Source organism: Aquarana catesbeiana, linkage group LG09 (genome assembly GCF_042186555.1).
Source record: "Aquarana catesbeiana isolate 2022-GZ linkage group LG09, ASM4218655v1, whole genome shotgun sequence".
Lineage (NCBI taxonomy): Eukaryota > Metazoa > Chordata > Amphibia > Anura > Ranidae > Aquarana > Aquarana catesbeiana.
Window position 1 is genome coordinate 307080544 of NC_133332.1, and position 12081 is coordinate 307092624.

Consider the following 12081-nt stretch of genomic DNA (forward strand, 5'->3'; position numbering starts at 1 on the left):
TGACATGTCCCAGAAGATTCCAGGGAGGGGGGGGGAGAGGGCAGCTTTCTTCCAACGCCACGGCACCAGGGGAGGAAGTGGGAGCTGGGTGACTGTCAAAACTGGGTACCCGCTCCCCACCAGAAAAAATGACATGCCAGGTGTGGCATGTCAGGTAGTCACCAGTACTTAAAGGGGAAGTTCCATTTTTGGGTGGAACTCTGCTTTAAGGTCTTAATGTTGGTGTAAATGATCTGGTTCCTTGGCAGGCAGATTCTACACCCCAGAGGATCTCCACAGTCTCCTCGGCTTGTAGTGTAATGTAAGAAGGGTTGAAATTAAAGCACCACACCACTGCCAAGAGGTCCAGATGCAACTTTATTCCATTAAAGGTCAAGTGAACAATTCAAGATATAGTCAATGCGTTTCAGGGGTCTAATTACCCCCCTTCATCAGGGCTTGACTGGTAACTAAACAAGCTGCTGATTAGGCCTGTGCTTTCAACTCAGGCTGGAATAAATACCATTTTAAGTCCAGTTCACTACTGGTTTGTTTACTTTGTTGCCAATCAAGCCCTGATGAAGGGGGCACTTAGACCCCCCAAATGTGTTGTCTATTTCTTGAATTGTACCCATGACCCTTAAGGCAATCTGGACCTCTTAGTGGTGCGTGCTTTAATTTCAACCCTTCTTAAATTATGATAGAAGAGATGGTCCGAAGCCACACACATGTTGCAGGAGATGGTCAGAGACTGCAGACATGATACAGGAGATGGTCAGAGACTGTGGACATGATACAGGAGATGGTCTGAGACTCTGGACATGATACAGGAGATGGTCAGAGACTGCAGACATGATACAGGAGATGGTCAGAGACTGTGGACATGATGCAAGAGCTGGTCAGAGACTGGAGACATTACAGGAGATGGTCAGAGACTTCAGATATATTACAGGAGATGGTCAGAGGCTTCAGATATATTACAGGAGATGGTCAGAGACTGCAGACAAGAAACGAGATGTTCAGAGACATGGGACATGTTACAGGAGATGGTCAGAGACATGGGACATGTTGCAGGAAATGGTCAGAGACATGGGACATGTTGCAGGAGATGGTCAGAGACATGGGACATGTTGCAGGAGATGGTCAGAGACATGGGACATGTTGCAGGAGATGGTCAGAGACATGGGACATGTTGCAGGAGATGGTCAGAGACATGGGACATGTTGCAGGAGATGGTCAGAGACATGGGACATGTTGCAGGAGATGTTCAGAGACATGGGACATGTTGCAGGAGATGGTCAGAGACATGGGACATGTTGCAGGAAATAGTCAGAGACATGGGACATGTTGCAGGAGATGGTCAGAGACATGGGACATGTTGCAGGAGATGGTCAGAGACTGCAGGCATGTTGCAGGAGATGGTCAGAGATTATGGACATGTAGCAGGAGATGGTCAGAGACTGCAGACAAGAAATGAGATGTTCAGAGACATCGGAAATGTTGTAGGAGATGGTCAGAGACATTGGACATGTTGCAGGAGATGGTCAGAGACTGCAAGCATGATACTAGAGACTTTCAGAGACAAGCAATAGGGGGACTAGGGACACGCTTCAGAAGACATTCATAGACTGAAAACATGTTACACAAGACTGCTAGAGATTTCTATAACAAGGCAGCACAGATTGGCGTGGGGTCCCGAAGGCCACACAAAAAGTACCAAATGGCCACACAAAAAGTACCAAATGGCCCTGGGCCGCAGGGGTGTAAGGTCTGCTAATGCATAGGTTTGCATCTGGCATATCAGAATTATTCCAGAACATTAATTTATTTCCTGCTCCCGACTAGGAAGAGTGGATAATTCCTTTCCTGGAAGGCCGGAGCTATTAATACGGTATCACTTACAAGGTTGGTAAAGCGCCGTCTCCGATACCAAACCTTTCCTCTTAGTAGAAATCACATTGTTTAATGGGAATTCTGTGTCGCCTAAATTATTGATGTGTTATGTAGTCTTGTGTGTTAAGAAATCTAGCAATACTTCCAAATGGATTATCTTTAGCTCCGCTAAGCGCTCTCCTGCCTTTATAAATATTTCATAACGCACAGCAGACAGATAAACAGCGTAGAATGCCGCGTGAACAATGCTAAATGACAGCTCGGCCGAGGAGGACTTGAGCGTATGGAGATATCTTCCTAAATGTATGCGTTTGGAGTAAATAAAAAGTTTCGCTTTGTGTGATTTTTTTTTTTTTCACCTTACAGCCACGATTTACGCGTTCAAGGGTCCATATAACTGCTGACAGCATTATGTGGCGCCATTGAAGCATTAAGCTGAGGGAAAGGCCTCAGTCCATTTTGGAGCTAACTCGGGCTAGCAGTGCGATAAACCCCAACTGATGCAAAAGGGTTTACCGCGCCGTGACTGCTGCCAGCACTTGGTAAGACCTTACGAAGCTGGAAATGGCAGATTCCAAGAAGAAAAAATATAGAAATAAATGTACAAAAAAAAATTCTCCACCAACCCAACTCCTTATTCCTTTTTTAGGTGGTTCCCATTCAGTTCTCCACTATTCATTAAAGGACATTGAAGGACACTGGTCTGGTGGTTGATGACCTGTGGGTATACAGCTGCCCACAAGAGGATTAGACACATGTACATTTGACACCCCCAGTTGGTGTTACTAGTATTGGCAGAGTAAGTAAAATATATTCTGGACAGATATAACCAGAGTCACTAAATTAGGTCAGGGTTGTTAGAGGCCAGGGCTGGATGTCTCATCCTGGCAACCCCCCCTGGAAGGTTGTAGAACCTTCTAGAATTAGAGGGCCAGGGTTAGGAAGCGCTGTCATGAATATTTATGGGGCCTGAGCCAATCCCCAGAAGTGGGCTGGCGGGGAACTGAGATAACCTCATAAATAGACCATGCCAGCAGGGGCAGTCGGTGGAAGATGCAGTGTTAAGGAGGCCGTCGGTGACCCTGAGGTATACCCCCTATTCTGGGGGGGGAGTCCTGCCTTGGGCTGGGGCTCGGGTGCTGGAAGGATCCTGCCAAAAACACAAGGGAGGAAGCTTTCCTGGAGGCATGGGAGCAAAGAAAGGACCAAGTGAGTAGAGCAACACTGGTGGGAACTAACAAAGGGGGGAGACTGCCACATGTAGCCAGTCTTTCTTGAAAACAGTGGTGGGCTTAAGTCTTGGCTGTGCAGGAGTGGGGGATCCCTGCTCATCTGCAGCTCCTACCTGGGGTGTGCTACACAAAAATAAAATAATAAAAGGGGGCCAGCAGCTCCTTCTAGATCAGGGGTGTCCAACTTCATTTCATTGCAGGCCACGTCAGCATTATGGGTGCCCTCAAAGGTCCGGTTGTATCTGTATGACTAGAAGTCTAGAGCACCCCACCTTACATCAGAAGTCCAGAGTCCCCCACCCTCCCTTACATAACAGTGCACCCCCTTTGCCTTGTTCTGCAGGGTCTGGAGGAGGACCAAATGAGGGCTGAAGTCAGCTGCTGGAGTCCGCTCAATGCTGAGACAAGGGGAGGTGGAGATTACGGGGTGCTGCGGCTGCACAGAGAGGAGCAGGATCAGTAGGACGAGTTCTGTCCTCTCTGCTGCAGACTGCTGAGACGGGGATGGAGGGTAAAGACGAACCTTTCCGTAGCTGCACGGAGATGCGTAGGATCTGGTTGAGGAGTCTTGTCCTCTTCTACCTACTGCTGAGACCAGGTGGGGGCATATCTGGGGCAACCAGCCAGCCAAAATTTAGTACCCCTAGTGGCCATTTTTTTTTTCTGCTGCAAACTTTTTTTGGCCCTCGGGATTGTCTCACGAGTGGATGGCTGGAATGGAAAGCTACAGGCAGGGGTCAAGGCAGGAAGCAGGCAAGAGACTAGTCAGGTTCAAGCATGGGTCTTTTGGCAAGCAGGAAAGAAGTAAGGTCAATCCTGGTCAGCTGCAAACCGGCAACCGTTACATAGTTACATAGTAGGTGAGGTTGAAAAAAGACACAAGTCCATCAAGTCCAACCTATGTGTGTGATTATATGTCAGTATTACATTGTATATCAATGTATGTTGTGGTCGTTCAGGTGCTTATCTAATAGTTTCTTGAAACTATCGATGCCCCCCGCTGAGACCACCGCCTGTGGATTTTAATTGGATTTGATTGACAGCAGCGGGAGCCAATGGCTGCGCTGCTATCAATCTTTCTAGTCAGGACATGAGACACCGGCCGGAGCTGGTGTGCTCGTTCCTGTCATGCAAATTGCGGGGCTCAAGTAAGTATAAGGGGGGGCTCGGGGGCGCTGCTGCATTAAAAAAAAAATTTTCACCTTAATGCATAGAATGCATTAAGGTGAAAAACGGCGAGAGTTTACAACCCCTTTAAGGATAAACCTCTTTTCTTCTCATTTTAATGAGTGGCCACGTGTCTTATTAAACTCCCTTCCGCGGAAAAGTTTTCTCCCTATTGTGGGGTCACCAGTATGGTATTTGTAAATTGAAATCATATCCCCTCTCAAGCGTCTCTTCTCCAGAGAGAATAAGTTCAGAGCTCGCAACCTTTCCTCATAACTAAGATCCTCCAGACCCTTTATTAGCTTTGTTGCCCTTCTTTGTACTCTGTCCATTTCTAGTACATCCTTCCTGATGACTGGTGCCCAGAACTGGACAGCATACTCCAGGTGCGGCCGGACCAGAGTCTTGTAGAGCGGGAGAATTATCATTTTATCTCTGGAGTTGATCCCCTTTTTAATGCATGCCAATATTCTGTTTGCTTTGTTAGCAGCTGCTTGGCATTGCATGTCATTGCTGAGCCTATCATCTACTAGGACCCCCGGGTCCTTCTCCATCCTAGATTCCCCCAGAGGTTCTCCCCCCAGTGTATAGATTGCATTCATATTTTTGCCACCCAAATGCATTATTTTACATTTTTCCACATTAAACCTAATTTGCCATGTAGTTGCCCACCCCATTAATTTGTTCAGATCTTTTTTCAAGGTTTCCACATCCTGCGGAGAAGTTATTTCCCTGCTTAGCTTAGTATCGTCTGCAAATACAGAGATTGAACTGTTTATCCCATCCTCCAGGTCGCGTATGAATAAATAAAATAGGATTGGTCCCAGCACAGAACCCTGGGGGACTCCACTTTCCACCCCTGACCATTCTGAGTACTCCCCATTTATCACCACCCTCTGAACTCGCCCTTGTAGCCAGTTTTCAATCCATGTACTCACCCTATGGCCCATGCCAAGGGACCTTACTTTGTACAGTCAGCGTTTATGGGGAACTGTGTCAAATGCTTTTGCAAAATCAAGATCCACCACGTCTATGGGCCTTCCTTTATCTAGATGGCAGCTCACCTCCTCATAGAAGGTTAATAGATTGGTTTGACGAGAACGATTCTTTATGAATCCATGCTGATTACTGCTGATGATACCGTTTTGATGACTAAAATCTTGTATATAGTCCCTTATCATCCCCTCCAAGAGCCTGCATAATATTGATGTTAGGCTAACTGGTCTGTAATTCCCAGGGATGCTAACTGTCAAGTAAATTTTATGGCGCTTTAGCTCTCAGGTAGCTGGTGATAAAACTGAGCACCAGCTACTTCAAAGGTTGGAAAATAAATACCCTTCTGGTCAGGGAACATACCCAGTGTCGCTTCTAGAAACTTTGGAAGACCTGGAATTAATGGAGGTCCTAGAAATTCTGCAAGACCCAGCCAAAATCCTGTGAGTACTGGAGGTTTTAGGAAACTTGGAAGACCTGCCTGGGTTCCTGTGAGTACTGGAGGCCTGAGAAACCCCTCAAGACCCGGCAGGGATTCTCGAAGCACTGGAGGTCTTGGGGAATCCTGGATGACTGTGAGTACTGGAGGTCCCGATAACCCTGGAAGACCTGACAGGGATCCTATGAGTAATGGAGGTATTATGAATCTTTGAAGAACCGACAGGGTTCCTGTGAGTACTGAAGGTCTTAGGAATTCTGGAAGACCTGGCAATGTACCTGTGAGTAATGGAATTCTTGGGATTTCTGGATGATTTGGCAGGGTTCCTGCGAGTACTAGACGTCCCAGAAACCCTGGAAGACTCAGCAGGGATTCCCTGAGTACTGGAGGTCTTAGGAATCCTGGATGAATCGGCAGGATTCCTGTGAGTACTGGAGGTCCCGGTAACCCTGGAAGACCTAGCAGGGTTCCTGTGAGTACTGGAGGTCTTAGGCATCCTAGAAGACCTGACAGGGTTCCTGCTAGTACTAGTAGAGGTCCTGGAAATCTTGGAAGACCCGGCAGGGATCCCCTGAGTACTCTAGGTCCTAGGAATCCTGGATGACCTGGCAGGATCCTGTGACACTGAAGGTCCCGGTAACCCTGGAAGACCCGTCAGGGATCCTGTGAGTACTGGAGGTCCTAAACTGGCCATACACATAAAGATCCAAGAGATTCCTCCCGGCACACTACACAGCACAAATAGACTGTGGCTATAGTATTTCGACAGCCACCCTGCCAGCTGTCAAAAGACCCCAAACAAAGCTGCATCTCATTGGACGCAGCCGCTGTTTGGCTGACAGTTTTCTGCTCCGCTCTTTTGGTTTTTCAGTTGAAGGATGTCCCGTGGGAAGCAGGCAACAGGGCCACCCACCAAGCAAATTTCTACTGATTCATCAGGAAGCATTAGAAAAAGTGCAGCAGAGGCTGAGAGCACAGGAGGTTATCAGCTCACAAGATTTCTGGCAGGATCAACAGTTTTTTGTTTTTTTTGCTCTCATCAAACAGATATAACAAAACGCATTCAATTATGTATTTAAGCAAATAAAAATGTTCATTGTTGGGGTGTAGATACACTGTAAATGCATTGCGATGTACAAAGCTTGATAACGATTGTAGGTGGGTTAATTTATTCCTCGTGTCTTTGTTTCTAGCAAACTCTGGAGTCAAATCTTACCAGCTTGGTCAAGTACAGCAGTGAACTTGAATCGCAAATGGCAAAACTCATTCAGATCTGCCAGCAGGTAGAGGTAAGAAGACTCTTAGATCCTAATTATAGTGTAAAGTATTAGTAGCACAATAAAAAAAATACCAAAAAAAAAACTGCGCTATATGCATAAATGTGAAAAAGATATAATAATGCTATATGCAATAAAAATGACAAAAATATAAAATCAGTGTTTTAAATTGATAATAAAATTCAATTATTATGATGCACTAAACTTATAAATGTAAAAAAATTGGAAAATGCAATATGCACACACATATGTGATAATCATATCAAATTGGTGTTATTAAATTAATGGCAAAGTTCATACATTTGATAAAAAGCAAAAAGAGTCCCTTGATATTTCTCCGTAAGATCCCAGTGAAATATGGAAAGCAAGTACACCCTGCAAAGTGAACCTCCACCAACAATCAAATGCGCTTACCAGATGGGAAGCGCAAATAGGCACAACTAGGACAACTTCTAGGTAGGGCTGCAAGGCAATGGAGACAATCCTCTGGATACCCCTGCATATGGGGAGCATATGGACTAGACCCCGGTGTGCTGTCTATGATCTATCTCCGTATAGCGTGGCTCCGACCAGTCAGCAACCCAAATTAAGGACATAGGAATGGAAAAAGGGCAGCCATAGCGTAAATCTGGTAAAAAGGTTTATTTAAAATACGATAAAACACTTACAGAATAGCAGTAGTAAAGAGAGCAAACACCGGCTGGCAAGCGAGCGCCCATTCGTGGTGAGTTGCGATGACGTCAGAGCGTCACCCTCCCGACGTACGTTTCGTCTGTCACTGACGTCGTCTGAGGAACGTACGTTTCGTCTGAGGAATTAGTAGCACAATGCTTAGCAATGGCATTTTCCATCTGCAGTTACACTTTCCAGAGTTTTGTAGGTTGGAAAAAAAACAAAAGTCACATGTCTTATCGAGTTCAATCAAAGCACAAAAAATAAATTCAGACCCTTCATCTTCAGAACCCTGAACCCAGAGGAGGGCAAAACATGGTCTTGTTTGCTCCAACAGGGAAACTGTTCCTTCTTGATCCCCTAAGGCGGGGGTCTCCAAACTGTGCCCGCAGGCTACGTGTAGCCCCCTTTATATAGTCCACAATGGATGAGTGTCTCCTTCTCTATCCCAACACCTGATGTGCACAGTCCTCACCCTCAATCCCCCCCCCACCTGATAGCACCCCTGACCTGATGTCAGGGGTGACTCTGGTAGGGACTCTAATGTAGGGGAGAATCTGATAGGGGACACATGTAAAGGGGGCTCTGATGGGGACACTGATGTAAGGGGGGTGCTGATGAGGACACTAATTTAAGGGAGACTCTGATGGGGGGGGGCACTGATGTAGGGGGGGTGCTGATGGGGACTCTAATGTAAGGGGTGGCTCTGATGGGAAAACCAATGTAAGGGAGGACTCTGATGGGGAAATTGTTTCTAAGGGGCACTCTGATGGGGACATTGTTGTAAGGGGGACTTTGAATGGGACACTGATGTAAGGGGGGACTCTGAATGGGACACTGATGTAAGGGGGTGACTCAGATAGGTGCACTGATAGGAACCCTGATGTAAGGGGTGATTCTGATCGGGGACACTGCTGTATGCTGATGGGGACTCTGGTGCAAGGGAGGACTTTAATGTAAGGAGGGCACTGATGGGGACACTGATGTAAGGGGTGACTCTGATTAGGGCACTAATGTAAGGGGGACCCTGATGGGGGTCATTGATGTAAGGGTGGACTCTAATGTAAGGAGGGGACTGATGCGGACTCTGATGTAAGGGGGAGGGGTGCTCTGGGGGGACACTGATGTAAGAGGTGACTCTGGGGCACTAATTTAAGGGGGGCACTGATGTAAGGGGAATTCGGATGTGGAAACCAATGTAAGGGGGGACTCTGATAGGGACATTGATCTAAGGGGGACTCTGAATGGGACACTAATATAAGTGGGGACTCTGACAGTGAAAATAATGCATTATGTATACAGCGTCAATATATAGGGACTGCTAGATGGGAAAGCAAGAGGAAAAGCAACATTTCAGCTCTCCCATCCCCCCATTTTCTTGCAGGGGGTAGTGCCCAGGCAGGAGCAGGAGCTTGCCTAGGTTACTTGCTAGCAGGGCAATGTTACTGAGCTGTATTGAGAATGAAGAGCCCGGTATGGACACACTAGCCTCAATGCTGCCCTTCACCGATTAGCACCAGAGCAAGTCGCCTCACTTTGCCTTCTTGGCGGCACACCCCTGGCTCCAGTCCTTCACCATCCGGCGGTAGATGGGTCCTGTATGCTGCAAAGAGCAGCACAATAAGGATGATATGCAGCCGCTCTCTACACCATTCCTCCTGGGCGGTCTGATGACACGCCCCCAGGGAGCAGCTCCTTGACTTCCTGTGCTCAGAGCAAGTGGGTTAGATGGCTTCTGGGGTTCAGTGAACCCATAAGATGAACAGTGCTGGATCTAAGAACAGTGAGTATGTGGGGTGGGTGAGTATTGCAGAAAGAGCTGATTTTTATTTTTTATTTTTATATATATTGGATTGTGTCATAGGGATTTTTTTTTTTTTTTTTTTATCCTGGGATATAATTTTGTTGTGCTCCATTTATTTGAAAGCATTGTAAAGGAATACACTCGTTATGGTAATTGACAATTTTCCCTCTACTGTACTAATTAGCTGCTGCTTCATTCCTTGTTTCCGCCAAGCCACCTAGTATATAGGATATCAATAAACCCAACCCGTATTTTTTGCGGCATAATACCGCCTGGACTGCAGACCCTTTTAATACGGCTGAACACAGAATAGGTCTCTGACACTTTGTACTCTTCTAGAGGAGAATGGTAAATGTGAGGGTTGTGATGCAGAAAACCTTCACACGTTGGAGCAGTAGGCGAGGATTTCAAAGCTCTGCTGTGTGAAGTCTGTACATCCTGTTACAGACATTGTTCTGGTTCAGATATTGTGTGATCCAATAAGATCATTAAAAAAAATTTAAAAAAATAAAAAATCCACAGTAATAACCCCACAGAGAGTGGAGGTGGTGGGAAAGTGAAGTCAGTCCAAACCCAAATATAATCCAATTCAGCCATACTTTAATGTAATATAACTTAAAGCAAACCAATGCCCAGGCTATAGACATTCTAGTATTTACATATCCTTAAAGTGGATGGAAACCCTCACATATACCCAGTGAAGTGAACAGCCTCAGATAATACACAGGGATTAAACAAATCCTCCCACATAAATTTTACTTGTATATCTGCTGTCTTCAGCTTTATATACTTTTTTAGAAAGTGCACATCCTGTTAGAAGTTTCTTTTCCTGATTCACCTGTGGGTGTGGATTCTTGCCATACATTGGGAGACAGCTGATTGGAGGAAAGGCACACACCCCCTCTCTACATAGGCAGAGACCTGCAGAGCTGTGCTGTGAACAGACCAGCTCTCTGCTAATCTATTTATAGCACCCACCCCAACACAAATTTCAGGCTGGTTTTATCACAGACGATGGAGAACTTCTCAGAAGTTCTCATACTGATAACAGAAGAACGGAGCAGGGGACAGTCACGAGACATAGTGCTTTGAAGAGAGATAAGAAAACACTGCAGATGTATGTGCTCAGCTCAAATTTCATGAATCAGGTTTACATCCACCTTTATGAAGCAGTAAATAAGCTTTAAAATAATAGTAAATAAGCCCTCACTGACCTCTGTAGCTGCAGGCACCATGGAGAAGTTCATCTTTAAACTTTTCACCAGAAGCAAGAAAGTCCTCCTCCCAGGAGTGGCTCAGTGCTCCCTGTTCCCCCCTCCCATCAGTTTAACTTGCTTTCTTTCAACAAGGAAGTCTCCCTCCTATTAGAAGCTCAGCTCCCCCTGCTCCCCCTCCCATCAGTGGCTTAGTGCTCCCTGCTCACCTCTTCACCAGCTCAACTTGCTTTCCTTCCCCTCACATCAGTGGATTATCTTCCCCTGCTCTCTCCAGTAACTCAGTGGCTTAGCCCCCCATCATATTCTTAAGAAGCAGTAAATAAGCTTCAAAATAAGTCCTCGCTGGCCTCTGTAGTTGCAGACACCATGGAGAAATTAATCTTCAAAGTGCACATCAGAAGCAAGAAAGTCCCCCTCCCAGTAGTGGCTTAGTGCTGCCTGTTCCCCCTCCCATCATTTCATCTTGCTTTCCTTCCCCTCCCATCGGTGGCTTATCTCCCCCTGCTCCCTCTTCCCAACAATGACTCAGTGGCTCAGCTCCCCCCTCCCAGTATATTCTTAAGAATCGGTAGATAAGCTTTAAAATAAGCCCTCTCTGACCTATTTAGCTGAAGGAACCATGGAGCAATTCATCTTCAAAGTTCACAGCAAAAGCAAGAAAGTCTCCCTCCCATTAGAAGCTTAGCTCCCCCCCTCCTCTCAGTGGCTTGGTGCTCCCTGCTCGCCTCTCCATCAGCTCAACTTGCTTTCCTCCCCCTCCCATCAGTGGCTTATTTTCCCCTGCTCCCTCCTCCCAACAGGGACTCTGTGGCTCAGCTCCCCGCTCCCAGCATAATCTTAAGAAGCAGTAAGAAGCTTAAAAAATAAGCCCTCACTGACCTCCGTAGCTGCAGGCACTGTGGAGCAAGGCGCTTTAACTCACCTTGCTCACCCCTCCCAGCAGTGCCTCAGCAGCTCAGTTCCCCCTTTTCCATCAGTGACTTATTTCCCCCTGCTTCCTCCTTCCAACAGTGACTCTGCTCCCCCCTCCCAGCAGTGACTGTGCCTTCTAATTTGAAAGGAAAACACATAGAGCATAGAGAGGGAAAGTAGGGTTAGCTGAGCTTCTGAGTCACTGCTGCTGGTAGGCTGAACAGAGTAAGCTGAGCTGCTGAGGAGAGGGGTGCAGGATGATCTGAGCTGATAAATCATTGCTGGGAGGGGTGAGCTGAGCTGCTGAATGACTGCCAACAGAGGAGAGCTGAGCTGCTGAGAGAAAGACTTGAACAATTTTGTTGCTTTTACTGTGATTTCTGAAAATTGATTTTTTTCCACAGTGCCTGCAGCTACCGGGGTCAGTGAGGGCTTGTTTTAAAGCTCATTTGCCGATTATTAAGCATATGTCAAGTCATGTGAAGGTCCATAGCCT

The 12081-nt window shown here is 46.5% G+C and overlaps 1 protein-coding gene across 3 annotated transcripts in view; it reads left to right on the forward strand.

Annotated features, from left to right (window-relative positions):
* The window catches only part of MID2 (midline 2), a 300307-nt gene that overhangs the window by 98072 nt on the left and 190154 nt on the right, over positions 1-12081 (forward strand). For 2 of the 3 annotated variants that reach the window (XM_073600577.1, XM_073600579.1), the window contains one exon: positions 6897-6992. The exons of the other annotated variant lie outside the window; for it this stretch is intronic. In XM_073600577.1, the coding sequence (XP_073456678.1) occupies positions 6897-6992 (96 nt within the window). The remainder of the gene's footprint in view (positions 1-6896; positions 6993-12081) is intronic. 3 annotated transcript variants of the gene reach the window in all.